This window comes from Artemia franciscana, chromosome 6, assembly GCF_032884065.1.
Source record: "Artemia franciscana chromosome 6, ASM3288406v1, whole genome shotgun sequence".
Classification (NCBI taxonomy): domain Eukaryota; kingdom Metazoa; phylum Arthropoda; class Branchiopoda; order Anostraca; family Artemiidae; genus Artemia; species Artemia franciscana.
Window position 1 is genome coordinate 33,383,027 of NC_088868.1, and position 19,829 is coordinate 33,402,855.

Consider the following 19,829-nt stretch of genomic DNA (forward strand, 5'->3'; position numbering starts at 1 on the left):
AATTCTAATGTTTTTCCTTACTTTCAGGTGAAAAACTTCTTTTTATTTTAATTACCCAAAAATAAGAACATCATAAAAATGTCACTACTGCTAGTACGACTAGCAAATCACCATAGAACCCAGCCACTTGAGGCCAACACAGCTACGCACGCTCTTCCTCCATCCCAATCCATACAAAGCTTCCATCTTTACATCCTCCCAGGAAGTTCCCATTTCCATTAAATCTTTATCTATGACATGCTCCCACCCCAACCACGGAAGACCTGCTTTTAGTTTAGCCATAAAAGGAACGTCAAAAATGACAATCTTTGGCAATCTGTCATTCTTCATTCGCAGAACGTGCCCTAGTGATCTCAACCTTTCTCTCATTATAGCCTTAGAAAAAGGGATTGAACCACAATTTTCATACAACCTACTGGTAGAAATACGATAATTCAGCCGGGTACCCTGAACAATTTATAGGCAATATCTCTGGAAAACATCTAGCAAATTTTCAACTGCTTTTGGGGGCGGTCATGCTTCAGACCCGTACTTGACAACTCTCCTCACTGTAGATTTTAATATCACAACCTTGGTTTGCGGGCTGATCTTCCTATTTTTCTAATTTTTTTACTCTAAAAAAAAACACTGAATTTTGGCTATTCAACTCTTGACATATTAACTGCTCCCACAGTCTAAACTAATAATATTATCAAGGTAAGTGTCCACCTGATCAATTGTTTCGTTGTCCAATGTCACCTTTTCATCTTCACTTATTCCTAGCTTTAGTGACTTAGTCTTCTTAATAAATATTTTCAAACTTATCCAAGCACCCTGAACTTACAAAACATATCAAAGTTCATTCATTTTGCTCACACTTTCATCTAGGATGCTTAAATCGTCACTATAATCTAAGTTCAGGAGAGTTTTTCCTCCACATTTGACTCCGCGGTCTTCCATTGCCATTCTTGTGCTTCTTAAAACAAAATCAATCAAATCTACCTAAAGGGCGATAAAACAAATCCTACTTGATTCCTGATTATGAAAACAAATAACATCCTTATTTCTTACCTTATTACAGCAATATTTTTCTCCTACATGGCACTGATCGCTTTAGTGTATTTGTCTTGTTTACGATACAAGGATAAAACCTTTTTTCTAAGCTCTTCTGTAAACAGAATCGAAAGCTTGTTCATAGTCTATAGAACTGAGGAACAAGGTGTTTAATAACTCAGACACTTCTCAGTTTATAACCTGAGAGTGAGGATTTGGTCGACACATCCTTTACCTTTTCTAAAACCACACTGTTCTTCTCTTAAAAATTTGTCACCAGCATCTCTCAGTATAAAAAGTATCATATTACTAAGTAGTTCGTACTTACAGAGATCAGACTAATGCCTCGATAACTACCACACTGACTCTTATCACCTTTCTTATACAGTAGATGATTTAAAGTTTTCGAAATTCGCTAAGTACTTCTCCTTTTTCAAAAACCGTATTTATAATATTTAAAAACTTATTTTAACCCTCAGAGCCACCGTATTTAAGATTCATATTTAAAAATCTATCAGAACCTGGCTTATTAAATTTTAATCCTTTTAGTACACTCGCTAGTTCTCCCTCACAAAACAAATAATATTTCAGATCCAAGGTATCACAATTTTTTCATTTTCTCCTATAGCTTTTCTTGTAGCTCTATATCGGTTTAGCCGATCTGCCCATCTCTCTTTAAACCTTTCCTTATCACTAATTGTGATAAGATTGACTACTACTTCTCAATTTATTAACATGATAGTACAATATTTTACTATTATGCCGTCTAGCTGCATCTTCCAGATCCTCGCCGATTTTATCTTTGGCCACCACTTCACATCTCCGTAACTCATATTTTAAAGCTTTCTCCACTTTCTTTGCATTTGTTTTTATATGACCTATCACTCAGATAATTGTTGTACGAGCCCTTTCTCCTCGCAATTAAATATAATGCTTTTCAATAATATTCTTAGCTGCAGTCCTATCTTTCTTCCCCAAGATACCATCAGCAACATCACAACTTGTCTTCCTAAGGTTATTCGATCCATCTTCCAAATTGTCAAATTATAAACTCTCCAGTTTATTATTCAACTGTTACTGGAAAGTTTCTCTCGAATTCTCATCCTAGAGTCTATCAGCATCATAACTTCCCGGGAGCTAGTTACCCTTTCGAAATTTAAGCTTTAAATTAACCCTAGACGCTACCAGATAGTGGTATTTACTTTTAACATCAATAACAGCACTCTTGTATACACTAGTATCTTCAATAGATCCTGTAAGTCTTCGGTTTGCTGTCTTACCATCAAGTGAAAACCGTATTAACTTATTGGCTATTTTTTGACCAAACACTGTAGATAAAATAAGATAAATTTAATTTTAAAATGTACACAAAATACTTTGCAGCGCCTGCTAAGAAAACCCCAAAGGGTTTGTTGGCAGTAGGTGGCAGTCTGCTCTACTCTACATAGTACTACATACAAACATACAAACTATTATACATATACATACAAACACACTATTCTTTGAAAGGAAAAATCTCTTAACTGCAGTCGAATTTCTTATTTCAATTGGAATAATATCCCATACAGAGGGTGCAAAATTTCTAATTACAAAGGAAGCTCCTACCGTATTTCTAAATGGGTGTACCAGATTTCATGCCACTCGTGTGTTATGGCTATGGAGATCATTATTAATGGAGAAAAAATTTCGAAAAAAGAGGGAAGAATATTACTGATAAATTTGTATGTGAAAATACTAACTTGGTAATCTTTTGTTTTTGAAATATCAAAAAGTTGATTCTTAGTGTAAAGTTCATTAATAGTATGAGTAAACAAAGTTTTAGGTGACAAAAGCTTAACGGCTTTATTGTGGATTTTTTGGATTTTTCCATAACAGGACACAAAATTACTAGCCCATACAGAGCAACCATAAAAAATATACGGGTAAAAAATAGCGAAATAAAGCAATCGAAGAATTTTCTGGGATACTAGGTTTCGAACTCGGCGAAGCATATCCAGAGATCTGGACAACTTGGAAACCATAATATTTAAATGTGTTTTCCATGATAGATTTTCATCAATCATAAACCCAAAATATTTTATTACCTTTACTCTTTTTATTTGATTTCCATTTATTATTAATTATAAATTAGTTTCAATACTAGATATCCTAGAAAATAAAAAGTAATTAGTTTTAGTATAATTTAATGTCACAAGATTGAAACACATCCACTCAATAAACTCGGTCATAGCCTTTATCATATTATCAAAAAGTAGATGAAATGATGGAGCAGCTACGAGTAAAAGAGTATCGTCTGCAGAAAGGATTATACCAACTTCTGACAAATAATACTTTTTTCAAACTATAAAAATTAGAAATAGAAGAGGGATCAGTATCGAAACCTGTTGTATTCCGCAAGTTATGCCACAGAAGTAAAACACCCATTCACCACAATTTGCTTCCAGTCACTTAAATAAGATTCAAACCAAGACAAACACTTTCCGGTCACATCGATTTTTTACGGCTCAAGTAATAACTGTTTATGGTCAATCGTGTCAAAAGCCTTCTTCAAATCCAAGAATAAAGCAACAGGAATCAAACCCAATTCAAACGACGTATTTACCCTGTCAACAAATTAAATAGTTGCCATTTCTGTAGAATTATTTTTTCTAAAACCCAATTGAGCATTTATAAGAATTTTATTGTTTTCAACGTAATCAGTTAGCCTGGATTCAATCACCATTTCATATTTTTTTTTTAATAAAGGAAGGATGGGTCTTTTCTTTGAAGGTTCATCTCTCTTACCTCCTTTGTGCAATGGTATTATTTTAGCGACCTTCAAAACTTCTGGGAAAATTCCTTTTTCCATAGATTTATTAATCAAATTACATGAAACTGGTGTTATAACTGATTTAACTAATTTAGTAATCTTAAGAGAAATCCCGTCGACACTGCTTGACTTTGATTGCATTCTACTGATAATTTTACTCGCTTCATTTATAAAACAAGCATAGAAACTTGGAAAAAGGCTTATTCGGTTGGAAATATCTTGGGTTAGTGCCATTTTTCATAGTCAAAAGGAATTGGAGGGTAACAAGCCCTCCCTCCACACTCATAATTCCGAAAACATGTCTAATAAAAATTTTGAGAGAGCCATTTGTTTCAAAATAGTTAATAAGGCTTGAAATTATGTCTTTGAGGATGATGAGCCCCCCCCCTCAGAGCCCTCAGCGCAAGAGCTTTAAGTTATACCCTGAGGGCATATAAGGTTATTATGAAAGGGATATTCGTATAAAATTCGGAGGGGACTCATTGGATTGGGAATCAGAAGTTGCAGTGCCTTGTTTGGGAGCCAAAGGGATCAAACTTCAGCCACACACACCCCCCACGTCTTATTTTATCCGAATGCATCCGATAGAAATTTTGACTGAGAAATTTCGATTAGAAATCGAAAGGGCTAGTGCCGTTATTAATAATCAAAAGTGATTGGAGGGTAACAAGACCCCCCCCCCGCATAGCACGGCCATCATTTCTCCAGACACATCCAATCAAAATTTTGAGATAGCCATTTTATTCAGCTTAATTGAAAAGTGAGGAAATTCCTGCTTTGAGGATAAAATTCTCCCTCCTCCCCAAAGCCCACAGCGCAAGGATTTTAAGTCATACCTCGAGGGCTTATGAAGTTTGTTTTTGGAAACTTTAATCGTACAAACCTTGTAGTGGGCTCATTGAATTGGAAATCAGAAGTTCCAATGCCACTTTTAAAAGTCAAAGTGATCAAAGGGTGGTCAGGCCACCCCTTCCACGTCGTATCTTCGTAAAACGCTTCAGATGGAAATTCTGAGATATTGCTTTGTTCAAAAATAGTTAAACAGCCATATATCAAGTCTTTTTGAGGTTGACAGAATCACCCCAAAAAAACTGGGAGTAAGGGATGTAAGCTATGCTCTAGGGGTATATAAGGTTTTTATGGAATGGTTGGTCGTGTGAACTTTAGAAAAGGCTCATTTGACTGGGAATTTATAGTTCTAGCTCACTTTAAGCGTCAAAAGTGATAGAGAGAAGTTAGCTCCCAGCCTCCTTTACATCCTCTCTTCTCAGAACACATTCAATTGCAATTATGAGACAGCCATTTTGTTGCTTATAGTAAAAAAATTTATATAGCAATGTCTATATGGTGGACATAACTCTCCGGAACCTAGGGGCATATATGGAATAATTTATATCGTTTATTATCGTTTATATCATATATTATCGTTTATTATTAAGAGTTTATTCGGTATTAAAAGTTCCACTGCCCTTTCTAAGAGTCAGAAGTTATTGGAGGGAATTTAGCCCTCCTCTTTATCTCATAATTTCCAAAAACTTCCAATTAAAATATTAAGACAGTAATTTTATTCAGCATAGCTAAACGGTCTAGTAACTATATTTCTATGGTTGTGGGGTTGGTCAACCCCAAACAGTTATGCAATTTTACTAATTAACAGTTATGCAATTAGGGACCTAGGGGCATATATGGAATAATTTCTGTTCGTTTTAATATTGCTCCTTACTTTCAGTTGAAGAGCTTGGTTTTTTTATTTAATTTCTGATAATATTTTAAATAAGGTTGGTAAGTGTGGCTCCCCCTTCATGGAAAATTCCATTCCCCCATAACAAATTCCTCCATGGAAAGATCCTCCCACGTAACCCCCTAGCCTTCCTCCACCAGAGAAATACCACCAGAAAACGTCTGTATACTTCCTATTAACCAATACTATATGTAAACAATGGGCACATTTCACAACTTACAGCCCTTTCCCCAGGGACTGTGGGGGGTTAAGTCATCCTTAATAACATATTTATAATATTTTTCGACAAAGCTGAACAAAATCTCCATATCAAAGTTTTAATTGGTTGACTCAGGAGAAAAATGAGCGTGGGAGGGGACTAAATGTCATCCAATGTTTTTGGCCACTTAAAAAGGGCACTAGAACTTTTGACTTTAGAACAAATGGAACTTCTCCAAATCTTCTATGATTACTGCTTCTATTTGATCACCCCTGGGGAAAAAACAACAAAAAGACGCATCCATGATCTTTTCTTGTGGCGAAAATTCAACATTTTCCAACATCTTCAACATTTTTGTACATAAGAGCTTGCAATCTCTACAGTGAGGATCTCTGGTATGCTGAATCTGATGAAGGGAGTTTCATTAAGATCATTTGCTGTTTTTGGGATAGTTCTCCTCTTTTTCAAAACTTCTGCAAATATTCTCAGGCTCGTAACTTTTGATGGGTAACATTAAATTTGTTAAGTTTTACATATTTTGAATAAGCATCAAAATTTGTTACTATTGCTTATTTACAGATTTTACCACGATCTGTTTGAAAAATCGAGAAGATATAAACTTTTTTTTTCATGAAAAAGACTATGTCAATACAAAACAACAGAAATTAATTTGAAAAAACCTTTTCGACAAAATAATTTTTTTTCCAAAAAGAGTTAAATAAAAAAAGTTGAATAATCTTACAAACGTAAAACTACCAGAAGTCACTATCAATAAATAAGTGGAATTCAAAATGACAGAAATTACAATCAGTAGCCAAGTCAAACTCAAAACGAGCAAAAATTAACATGAGTGGGGCTGATAACCCCTCTGCCTTCTCAAGACAGAACATAATTTGCGCTTTATTAAAAACAAAAGATGTTTTAAGCGTTTTCACTTTTTTACTTTAATAAATACAAAATTATTTAAACTTTAAGAAAATAATATCGTATATGCAGATTAAACTGACAATCCACCGTCGTTTGTTCAGTTTTTTTTTCTTAAGTAAAGCGTTTTTAAATTAAGCTTTTAATTTAATCTTTATATAGGAAAATGGTCTTTTTCTCATAAAAACAGAGATGTGAATGTATAAGGCTAAATAACCCTAAGTTATGTCTACGGTTTAATTTAGATCAAGTCATAGCTTATCTTGCCTTTCAGTCGCCCGGGAGCTATTACTAAAATAGTTATTATCTTTGTGGAAAAAATCTCAAAATTATAAATGCCAAATTAGTAAAGATTGAAGATAGAACATTGTTTAATCCAAAAAATTAGTTAGAGACAATCGGAAGGCTAAGAAAAAAAAATCAAGTCATACCTGGAACTCCATTGTACATAAAAGCAGTATTGTCTTCTCGCTTCCAACTAATTTTAGGTTCAGGTTGCCCGTGGGCTTTGCATATTAAAGTTGCATTCATACCTTCTCGGACCGCAGTTTCTGCACCAGTTTCTCCTGGCAAAATCTTTGGTGGAACTGTAATATGAATCAAACTAAAATTATGGGAAATAGAAAAAAATGCAATGGCCCATCAAAGGAGTTAAGTGCTTTAAATTGGGAGATCCTGGCTCAAAGTATTTTGTGCTTATGTTTTTTTGTGAAATGACACAACAAGGCTTATTTTTGTCAGCTTAAAAGTAATTATGCCAAAATCTTTAGGTAAGAAATTCATCACTAGAGAATCATTATAAATAATTTTTTACCAACCAGAACCAATTAAATAAAATTGAAACTTTCGATACATATAAGATCTCTGTTATGAATCTCCGTGACTCCAGATTTCCTTGGGTCTGGTAGATAATCAGAAGAACAAATTTGGACAGGAAAGCGAGCCTTAAGACTTTAACAGCACAACGTATTAGGCAAACTTCAACTTAATTACTTTTAGAAGTTATCTAAAATATTCAAAAAGAATATGTCTTCGGGAAGGTATTTTTGAAAAGATTTAAACCTATTGCCTTTTTGTCCCAACGAAAAGTGTTTCCATAAACCTAGAAAAACTACCTCTTAACTTATATTTTTTTTGGAGGGGGGGGGGATTAGTTGCCATCGGATCATTTTTGACTCTTAAAAAGGAAATTAAAACTTTCAGTCTCCAATCATTAGAGTTCTCTTCGGGTTATACGGCCGCTTATTCCACAAAAACCTTACACACCCCAGTGTATAAGCTACAAACTTTCCCCGGGACTTGGGGGGGGGGAGTTTGTTGACGTCAAAATTTATGTTATCAGATCACTTGACTATTTCAAACAAAACGGCAATCTCAAAAGTTTTATCGGATAGATTTGGGGAAAAGAGGGTGCATGTATGTGGAAGGGAGGGAATAGGTGCCCTCGCATCCCAATTTACTCATAAAAAGGTAGCTGGAGCTTTTAATTTACAATCAAATGAGCCACTTCCGAAGTTTATACTACCACTCCTTACACAGAGACCTTATATGCCCCGGGGCACAACTTAAAACACTTGAACCCAGGCTCTGAGGGTTTGTGTCTACCTCAGAGTTTTTTTTATCTGATGTTTGGCTATTTCAAATTTTTTGCTATCTCAAATGGCTATCTCAAATTTTTTTCTGATGGATTTGGGGAAAAAAGAGCTTTGTGGGGCTTGGTGCCCAACAATCTCTTATAAATCTTAAAAAGTGAACTTGAATTTTCAATTTCCAATCAACTTGGCCCTTTCTCAATTTCAAACAAGCATCCCTTGCACAAGAACCATATATGCCCGAGGACCTAACTTATAACGTCTGCCCCTAAGCCCTGGGGGGCTGTGGTGACGATCGAATAAGCCCCCTCCAAAGTTTATACGAACACCAATAGCCACCCCTAACCAGACCTAAAGCATTAGGAGTTCAATCTTGTTTTTTCAAAGACACTTAATATGGAAGAGATGGTCCCGTAAACTTGGGCGGGGGTTCTTTGATTGGAAGTCGAAAGTTATAGTGCACTTTTATGAATCAAAAGTGATCGGAGGGCAAATAGCCCCCCATGCCTTTTCCCAAATGCATTCTATAAAAATTTGGTAAGTAGTTTAAAAATCAGATAACAAAAATTCCAGTGTTGACACAACCCCCCCCCCCCCCCAGGGTCAGGAGCAGGTATTATAAGTTATGCCTTGGTGGCATATATGATTCTAATGGAAATTCTGTTTGTATAAACCTCAGAGGGGGTTTTTTGGATTAGGAATTTAAAGTTCTTTTTCAATTTTTAAGGGTCAAAAGAGATCGGACGTAATCTAGCTCCCTCCCCCCTCCCCCACACTATTTTTACCCAAACCCATGCGATAAAATTTTGAGATAGCCATCTTATTGAAAATAATTCAAATATTAGGTAACAAAACTCTTTGACACAACCCTCCAGAGCCCAGTGGCAAGTGTTTTAAGTTATGCCCTGAAATATATAAGGTTTTATGTAAGGGGTAGTAAAAAAATCGCAGTGGTAGCTCATTTGATTTGAAATTGAAAGGCCCAGTTACCTTTTTAAGAGTCAAAAGTGATCGGAGGGCTTAAATATCTCCCCCATCCCCTCTTTTTGAGATCAATTCGACCAATCTTCCGATCAATTCGAGCAAGCTATTTTTTTTTAAATAGTCCAACAATCAGATAACAAAAATATCGAGAGTAACATACTCCCCATCCCAGAGCCCGGGTGAACTAGGGGTTGTAATTTGTGCCCCAGGAGCAAATAAGGTTTTTTATGGAAAGGGTGGTCGTATAAACTTCGGAAGAGACTCAAATGATTAGGATTTCAAGGTTCTAATTCCCTTTTTAAGAGTCAAAAGTGATCCGATGGCAACTAGCCCCTCCCCTCCCACTAATTCTCTTTTCCTAAAGTGTGTCGGATCAAATTTCCTAAATAGCCATTTTGTTCAAAATAGACAAAAATCATATAACAAAACTCCAGATATAACACAGTCCCCAGGAGCTAGGTGCAAATGTTGCAAATTATGCCCCCAGGGCATATAAGGATTTTAGGCAAGGAATAGTGTTTGAAATGCCGTATGGGGCTCATTCGATTGTAAATTAGAATTTCTAGTGCCCTTTTTAAGAGCCAAAAGTGATTGGAGATAAACTAGCCCCCCCCCAGAGCCCCGAAATGTATCCGATCAAAATTTTGAGATAGCCATTTTGTTCAAAATAGTTTAGACATAATATCAAAACTCCGGGCTTGACGCAGCCCCACAGATCCCAGTGGGCAAGTTTTTTAAGTTATGCGCCGGGGTATAAAAGGTTTTTATCTAGGAGTGGTCAAATTAACTTTAGAGGTAGCTAATTTGTTTGGATGTTGAAACTTCTAGTTATTTTTGTTTAAAGCCAAAAGTGAACAGAGTGTATCTACCCCCCCCCCCCTTACACAAACCCCCTTCTCCCAAAATGGATACAATCAAAATTTTCAGATAACCATTCTTTTAGATAGCGCAAAGATCAGATTACAAAGCTTCGAGGTCAATATACCCACCCCCACAAAAGCATGGGGAAGGGTTGTAACTCATGCCCTTGGGCTTATAAGGTTTTTATGGAAGAGATAAACTTCAGAGGGGGCTAAAAAGACCAGACATTCAAACCTCAAGTTCTCTCTGTAAGAGTCAATTGTCATCTTATTGTCAAACCTTACCAAACATCTTTTCTCCAAATGCGTGCAATCAATTTTCTGAAAATTTCATTCTGTCCATAATAGACCAAAGGTAATATATTAAAAACTCTGGAGTTTAGACAACTCCCCCCCCCCAGAATCCGTTCACAAGTGTCGTGAATTATTCCTGGGTGTATAAGGTTCTTATGGAAGGAATGATCGTATAAATTTTTGGAGGGGGACTCCCTACTCTCTTTACCCGAAATCCATCTGATCGAATTTTTTAGATAGCCATTTTGTTAAAATAATTCAAAAGATCAAATAAAAAAAACTCCCTGGTAGACACAAACCCCAAAGCCTGTGGCAAGTGTTTTATGTTATTACCAATTCCCACCCCTACTCAATACGCTTATGAACGATAAATTTATTCCAAAACTTATGGGAGCTGCCAATGGTCCTCCACGACGCGATACTCCTCCTTCTCCCGAAAAAATATCAGTCATAAATCATGGGAGTGGACGCCTGGCCCTCCGACGTGATCCAACCCCCCCCCCCCAAAAAAAATTCAATGATATTTTATTCTAAAAATTATGGGAGCGTACCCTTAGCCCTCCTTTCATGGCCAAAACGCTTGGGTCTAGAAGTGTCAAAGCTTTCAATCCGGCCCTAAGTGAAACGACTTCTTGAGCTGGCAAGATATCATTATACATCAAATGCTCAGTTTAATAACAGTAGTTCTTGCCAAAACTGTTAATTTATTTTTGAATAAAGAAATATTTCAAATAGGGAATTTTGAAAATTTTGAAAAAGAAGATTTTTTATAGAATAGTAAAGGCCATATTAAACTTACGGATCAGGAACTAAACAAATAGATTTGGAGAAATTGAGCTTACAAAGAACAAAAATGTTGTATAAATAATTTAAGTATAATTATTGAAGTATAAATGAAACTCTAAATGACGCAGTAGGTTTTCGACTTTTACAGAGAAGGAGGCAAAACCCAAACTCTTGTTAGTAGTGATTTTTGTTCGTTTCAAGCTGGATTTGCATATTCACTTTAAGTTAAACCCTTTTTAATGTTTATTTATTCATTTATAATAGTACTTATTGTATGTTCGTTTACTATAATTTTTATTTAATTTTTGTTCGTTTTAGTTTTAATTTGTTTTTTGATAGTAGTTTCTGGTCGTTTTGAGTTTTAGTTATTTTAGATTTCTATTTTTTCTGATCTTAAGTTTAATATGGCCTTAACTTTTCTTTAAGAACTTTTTTTCGGAAAGTTCTTTTTTCAATTGACCGTAGAAAGAGACAAGCTCACCACAAAAAGTTAGTGACTCTCATGAAATTACATTTTTAGGGAAATCCTATTTCAGAGGTTTCAGGTTAAATGAGAGTGCCATTATTTGGATTATTCTTATCCGTCATAAATCAAACAGTTCGTGGTAACGAACTGTAGTAAGGAGCGACCCGGCTCAATAGCGACCAAAACTCTAAAAATGAAATTTTGATATCAACAGCTAGATCAAAAGAATCGTATTTTAATGCTGATTTTAAATATATAGGTTTAATCAACTTACCCATCAAAAGTTACGAGCCTGAGAAAATTTGCCTTATTTTAGAAAATAGGAGGAAACAACCCCTAAGTGTCATAGAATCTTAACGAAAATCAGACCATCAGATTCAGCGTATCAGAGAACCCTATTGTAGAAGTTTCAAGCCCCTATCTACAAAATGTGGAATTTTATATTTTTTGCCAGAAGGCTGATCACGGATACGTGTTAGACGTGTTTATTGGTTTGTTTGTTTTTTCTTTCCAGGGGTGATCGCATCTACCCAGTGGCCCTAGAACCTTGCAAGAGGGCTCATTCTAACGGAAATGAAAAGTTCTAGTGCCCTTTTTAAGTGACCAAAAAAATTGGAGGGCACCTAGGCCACCTCCCACGCTAATTATTTTCCCAAAATCACCAAATCAAAATTCTGAGATAGCCATTTTATTCAGCGTAGTAAAAAAAACCTTATGAATATGTCTTTGGGGACGACTTATTCCCCCACAGCCCCGTGGGAGGGGCCACAAGTTAAAAACTTTGACCAGTGCTTATTTATAGTAGGCTAACAGTTATTTGGAAGCGAACAGACATTTTCAGGAGAATTTTTTGGTTGTGGGGGGGGGTGATAAGAGGGGATATGTTGGGGGAACTTTCCTTGGGGGAATTTTTCATGGGGGAAGAAAATTTTCATGAAGGGAGTGCAGGGTTTTCTAGCAATATTTAAAAATAAACAATGAAAAAATAAATATGAAAAAGTTTTTCAACTGAAAGTAAGAGAAGCATTAAAACTTAAAACGAACAGAAATTATTACACATATGATGGGCTCACCTCCTCCTAATACCTCGCTCTTCACGCTAAAGTATTTTTAGCAATTTGAACTATTTATTCTGCGGCATTTGTGATTCAGGGGTCATTCTTAAGAAATTTAGACAAAATTTAAGCTTTAATGTAAAGAGCGAGGTGCTGACGAGTGGGTGAACCCCTTCATATACAAAAACATGAGAATACAGAAGTTCGTTACGTAAGCTGATTTGTAGGTTACGTATATCTTTTACTAATAAAAACATTCGTAAAAGATCAAAAGTTCTAGTTGCCTTTTTAAGTAACCAAAAAATCGGAGGACAACTAGACCTCCTCCCCCGCTCCTTTTTTTCTTAAAATCATTCGATCAAAATTATGAGAAAGTCATTTTGCCCCAAAAAAAAAATACAAATTTCGTTTTGATTATTCATCTGCGGAGAGCCAAAATACAAAGATGCATTGATTCAAAAACGTTCAGAAATTAAATAAAAAAACAAGTTTTTTTAAAGGAAAGTAAGGAGCGAAATTAAAACTTAAAACGAACAGAAATTACTTCGTATATGAAAGGGGTTGCTTCCTTATTAACGCCCCGCTCTTTACGCTAAACTTTTTACTGTTTTAAAAAGTAGAGTTAAGAGAAAGAGTCAAACTTTAGCGTAAAGAGCGGGGCGTTAATAAGGAAGTAGCCCCTTTCATATACGAAGTAATTTCTGTTTTTTAAGCTTTTATGTCGCTCCTTATTTTCCGTTAAAAAAACTTGTTTTTTTTTATTTAATTTATATTTGAGCTGACTTAAAAACAAGTCAGCTGTAAATGGACTGACATTGTTCTTCGAGGACTTAAAGCAATTTAAGGGTATATACTACCGTGTCTGGTGTTTATTATTAACCTTTCTCTAGAAAAAGGTAAGTTCCCTGAACATCTTAACGTCGCAAAGGACATACCCCTCCAGAAGGGTGGCTGAAAAAGCGATATTGAGAACTGGCGACCGATTTTTATTTTACCTCTTCCTAAAAATGTTAGAAAAAGTTGTCCATCAGCGTCTATATGATTCTCTCCAGGTTAATGAATTATTAAGTGAAACCCAATTTGGGTTCCGAATGGGAAACTCAACAACTCATGCCTTGCAGCATCTGGTGGAATCTGTTGGTGGTAGGGTGGATAAAGGATACTTACCAATGTCAATTTTCATTGATATAAGGAAAGCATTTCGTAGTGTAGATTTCAAGATTTTGCTGAACCGACTCAAGTGTCTGGGAATTCGCAGCATTTCTTTAAAATGGTTTGAAAATTATCTCCTTGGAAGATCTCTGTATGTAGTACTTAATGATGTGACTTTATCTTCTTATCGATTAAAATGTATAGTTCCAGAAGGTTCTGTTTTAGGTCCCTTACTTTATCTTGTGTACGTATATGCGATACTTTTTATCTTCAAGATGTCTATATAACAACTCTTGGATGATACAGCTTTGACAATGTGTGCTAAATCGATCAAAGAGATTGTGCTGAAAGAAAATGATGCGTTGAGAAGCTTGCAGGTTCTTATGAACCTTAGTTTGTTGTATTTCAACGTGAAAAGGTCATTTCTAATGACTTTCTGTAGAGTAGGCACAACTCTTGGATGATACAGCTTTGACAATGTGTGCTAAATCGATCAAAGAGATTGTGCTGAAAGAAAATGATGCGTTGAGAAGCTTGCAGGTTCTTATGAACCTTAGTTTGTTGTATTTCAACGTGAAAAGGTCATTTCTAATGACTTTCTGTAGAGTAGGCATGTCAATTGATGCTAGAGATCTAGTTATTTTATACAGAAAGCCTATCCAAAAATTTCATATATTGCAATAAAGGATTTCTTATTGATTCAAACCTTTCATGGAAGCATCAGAGTAATGTTATTTCTTCAAAAATTGCCCGAGGAGTTGGAATGCTTCGTAGATTGAAGCATTTCTTGCCAAAGCAGATTCTTCTAACGATTTATCACTGAATTGTTTACCCATATATTTATATGGCTGTCTAATTTGGAGCAGCAATTTTTATTGTAATTTCAAAAGAGTCCAGATTCTTTAGAACAATGCCGTGAGGATCATAGACAATTATGTCAAGGATGTGAATGACACAAATATTGTTTCAAGTCTCTAAATCTGTTTAATGTGGGCCAACTGCAGGATTTTCAAGCAGGAGTTTTCGTTTTCCAGTGCATAATTTAGCTAATTATATTTAATTTAGCGTGCATAATTTAGTCCAATGTGTTTTTCGTGACAATTACCGTGCTAACAGCGATATTCATGAATATGATACAAGGAATAGTGATAAATTGATGATTGAGCTAAAGAGTAGCACATAGTCTGGATTTATATTACAGTTGCTTGGAACTGAAGTTTAGATTCTCTACCAATGAGCATCAGGGCGGCCGAGCCTCTTCTTGAGTTTAAGAGAAAGTTAAAAGATTATTTAATACAGAATGGTTGAATTTGTATTTATTTGTGAGGTGATAGAAGTGGTAGGGATGACTGGTTGGTTTTGGGTGCTAAGGAGGAGTGGGTGGATGGGTGGTATTGAGGGAGAAGGGTTGTTGGTTTTTTTTGAGGGGATATTGTGAAGGAGATTGATCTTTCTTTGTGGCATGTTTTTTTCTTTTTTTGTTAAATATTTGTTATGCTATTTTTTGGTTTGTTTAGAAAACGGTTAAGTTTTGCTACTGCACGCCATCAAAAACGTATGTTTTAACATAAGTGCAGTAGATGTGTAATTTAAAGAGTTATAAATGTGTTTATTAATAACGTATCGTATCATATTACCCCCCCCCCATAGGGCATACAATTTTGAAGTTTAATCGAGATCCTATTTTCTGGGTGTAAGTTCATCTACATTTCTCTTTCCATTGGTGACTATTTCATCGTAGTATCTATAGAAGAGTTTTTTTCGGAGAAACAGAAAAACTATGACACTGTAAATGACATTTTTGCCATTGTGCCTCAAAACAGCAATTTTAAACCAACTGGGGCCAAAATTCCATCGAGTTTTGACTATAGGACAGCCAATTGGCTTAGAACTATCAAAATATCACACTCTTGGCACCTAATTTAAGAATTCATACACGTGAGTACATTCCACTGCAGAAACATTTGTGGATTTTGTATAGAACTTCTGAGAGGCATTGCATAAGGGCATGCATAAGGACTCTACAGCATCACATAGTAGTAAACAGGCAAAGAGATGGAAAATAGATCTTACTATTTGGTGGAGTGATGAATAACTCTAAGCACTACTAGGGCATTTTTGAATATTTTCTAAGCTTTCATTCAAATTAATTTGGCCTCATTATCGCACGGTGAAAAGTTTGTCGTCAATCCCTTACACCCTATAGTCCAAAAAAAGTAATCGCTAATTAAGTAGAACTTGGGTACACTGTTGCAAATAGTTTGGCTTGGGGGCCAGAAAAGGATGTATCTCGAAACCTATGTTTTTTAAATTCATTATAAACAAACCCCTCTTTCTAATTAAATAGCATTAAGGAGCAATGACAAGCACCTGTCAGTTAGTAACTGACATAGATTATACCGATAAAGCTTAACTTCTAGACGAGTCCATCGAAAAGTCAGTATCTATGCTTGATGAATCCAGTAAGGATAAATTTGTAGAACTTGTTATTAAGTAGAAATTGTTATTAAGTATTGTTTTTAAGTAGAAATTGTTATTAAGTAGAACTTGGGTACACTGTTGCAAATAGTTTGGCTTGGGGGCCAGAAAAGGATGTATCTCGAAACCTATGTTTTTTAAATTCATTATAAACAAACCCCTCTTTCTAATTAAATAGCATTAAGGAGCAATGACAAGCACCTGTCAGTTAGTAACTGACATAGATTATACCGATAAAGCTTAACTTCTAGACGAGTCCATCGAAAAGTCAGTATCTATGCTTGATGAATCCATTAAGGATAAATTTGTAGAACTTGTTATTAAGTAGAAATTGTTATTAAGTATTGTTCTTAAGTAGAAATTGTTATTAAGTAGAACTTGGGTACACTGTTGCAAATAGTTTGGCTTGGGAGCCAGAAAAGGATGTATCTCGAAACCTATGTTTTTTAAATTCATTATAAACAAACCCCTCTTTCTAATTAAATAGTATTAAGGAGCAATGTCAAGCACCTGTCAGTTAGTAACTGACATAGATTATACCGATAAAGCTTAACTTCTAGTCCATCGAAAAGTCACTATCTATGCTTGATGAATCCAGTAAGGATAAATTTGTCAACCTTCATTTTAGTCATCAGAAGAAAAAATTATCGAGGACATCTGGTTTTGAACTCGTACCCACCAGATTCGCTAAAGATCTCAACAGTGGTGTTAACTCCAACATTCAGGCTTTCTTATTCATCTCTATAGCACTGCAACAGACGAAACCAAAGTCTAGATTTCTTTTGCTTGGCCCATTTTATCCGTCCAAGGACAACTTTCCGGAATAAATGCTAGGTGATATGAAAGACAAATTCTAATATTTGAGGCCAAGAGGGCCTCTTCAGCAGATTTTAGCTGCAAAGCCTGTCGGTTAAAAAACTTGGATGGCTTGGATCTGGATTCTGTTAAAAATACCTTCGAGATACTTTAAACGTCAGGCAATCTAGTATGTACCCTTTCCGCTACTTACGCTAAAATTAGACATTTTGCCCTAATTCTTAAGGAACGACTCCTGAAACGCAAAGAGCACTTAATTAGAATAAGGAACTTTGACAAAAGTGCTTAAACAATTTAGTTTGAAGAAAGGGTATTGAGGAGGAGGCAACCCCCCCATAAACGGAACAATTTCTGTTCGTTTTAAATTTTAATGCTGCCTCTGTTGAATAAACTTGTTTTTTTTTTATCTCAATAAGGAAGGGTGAAGGTTTTCAATCTATGATAAGAAAATTAGTATGCTGAAACTGACAAGTTGCAACTAACATTGAGTTTCAAGCTCTGACGTTGATATTGCAATTTTTTAGAAGTATGCCCTGCAGTATATATCTTAACAGAAAACTTTATGAGAAATATTTTTTTTCTAATGTAGGGAAGATATCAAAAGAAAAAATTGTCGTTCACAGAAAGTCTTAAGACTTTCTAATTAAAAAAAAATCATGAAAGTCTTAAATTTCCACAAAAGGCGGAACTATTGCATTCTGAAGTTCAACGACACAGCAGCTTGAAACATTAATATGGTTTAGATTGGCTACACGGAGTTATTTTGGTAATAAATTATCAATATTGTTAGCAGAACCTGAAGCAGGCGAAAATTCTTATTCTTACTAATGTTTGAAAAATAAATTTTTTGAGGGAATAGTTCTTAAAGCTGGTAAGAGAAAATTAACAGAAGATCGTAGACACTCTTGAAAACAAAAGGCAAAAGCACGAGCCTTGAAGTTGCAATGCCCTGCAACTTGAAATAATACCATTATTGAATGTTGATAGAAAGAATTTTATTATAATTATGATGTAATTATTATTACCGTGAGCTAAATTAAACAAAAATGTTTATTCCTAGTGTTCTATGAAAATTTTTTATTTAAGTTTATCGTTTTGTAAACTTCATAAGAATCTCTTTCATAAGCTGCTTAAAAACACAATGCAAAACCATTATTTAAGTTGTTTTGAGCTTCACTATGATCCACTCCTTAACTTTATGTATCTTTAAAAAGTAAATATAACACACCTTTAACTTCTAAATATCCAAGGGATGACCGAATAGGATCAGTGTTAATTTGACACATATACCAGCCTCGATCACTTTCATCAACAGATTTTATTTTCAGGAACCAATGTCGGTGACTTCCGTGAGCCAGTGAAATTCTAGGATTCCTAGATATTGTTTTTGAGTGAATGGTTAGAATTGTTTGAGTATCTGCTCTTACCCAGGCAACCTGAAAGTAGTTTTAATTAAAAAGTTAACTACAAAAATTGTGACAAGGAGATAATAATTTTTCAACAGAAACTTATTCCATAATTTTAAACCTCGAAAATTTGTACGTTGTTTTAGCTCAAATATAAGGTATCTTATTACACGGGAATGTTTACAATAAGAAATTCTACAGAATAGTGGTTCTTTACAGGAGCATCAAAAGCGCACTAGATAAACTCCTTCATTTTTGTTTAGCAATAGTAGTAGTTATAGTAATTTAATGTAAAAAAAACACACATATTCAGTGAGTATCATACCAAAAACGTCACAAAAAAAAATAAATATGCATATTCTATAAGAAGCAGGATACTTACATAAATACCTCATGCACAATAAAACTACATAATATCATGATACTGAAGCAAAAACAATAAACAGTTATTATCATTTTTAATTCCATTAATCTCAATATGTTTCAAGGGTATACCCACGAATCAGCCCCACACGTATCTCAGATTTAAAGTGGCAATTGGGTTATTTCTTGGTACTTGGAATAAGCTTATTCTATAGCTTAGACCTCCTATAAACAACTAAAAAAGCAGTTTTACTTGAAACTATGTTAGGAACCTCAGTATCTCCACTTATACGAGTTCCGTGACAATGATCATTCAACCTTTTCTGAAATAGGCCTATTTATAAGTTACGAAGAAAAAATTATACGAGTTTTTAGAATTCCGGGTAATAGAAATACTTTTTGCGAAAAATAATTTATGTTTCGATGGTAAAGAAACAGAGATATGAGTACCTTATAATTTCCCAAGTTATCAACGACACAGGGAAGTGAAGCATCTCTTCCAACTGAAACAGTTACATTCGGAACTTGTTCCTCAAAAGTAGGAAGAACAAAAACTGAAAGAGGAAACATACTGTAAGCATAACATATACTGGTCTGGATATCAAGAGTCATTCAATTAGCGGTTTTTTTTTTATTAATACTATTTAATCCCGACTTTTTTTCTCGCTATGCAAAAACTTCTTGAAAGAATTTTGAGACAACAAGCAAAAGAACCTATTGGACGACAGATAAAAAAAAATGACACAAGTTGTAGCCTATAATCTTTTATAAGAACCAGAAAAAAAAAACTTATCCAAACAAACAATATTCAGTCACCTTAACCTCCTACCCCCAAATACCCAAAAGGAAAGCCTGAAATGGCTGGGTGATAG

At 35.0% G+C, this 19,829-nt stretch overlaps 1 protein-coding gene and 1 long non-coding RNA gene across 4 annotated transcripts in view; one reads left to right on the forward strand and one right to left on the reverse strand.

The window, feature by feature from the left end:
- Nucleotides 1–19,821, forward strand: part of LOC136028338 (uncharacterized) — a 142,803-nt gene extending 122,982 nt beyond the window's left edge. The window contains exon 3 of the long non-coding RNA XR_010617811.1: nt 18,517–19,821. This is a non-coding gene — a long non-coding RNA (uncharacterized LOC136028338). The remainder of the gene's footprint in view (nt 1–18,516) is intronic.
- The window catches only part of LOC136028337 (lachesin-like), a 185,324-nt gene that overhangs the window by 29,529 nt on the left and 135,966 nt on the right, over nt 1–19,829 (reverse strand). For all 3 annotated transcript variants that reach the window (XM_065706118.1, XM_065706120.1, XM_065706119.1), the window contains exons 3-5: nt 19,408–19,511; nt 18,417–18,624; nt 7,137–7,292 (exon numbers count right to left, since the gene is read on the reverse strand). In XM_065706118.1, the coding sequence (XP_065562190.1) occupies nt 7,137–7,292; nt 18,417–18,624; nt 19,408–19,511 (468 nt within the window). The remainder of the gene's footprint in view (nt 1–7,136; nt 7,293–18,416; nt 18,625–19,407; nt 19,512–19,829) is intronic.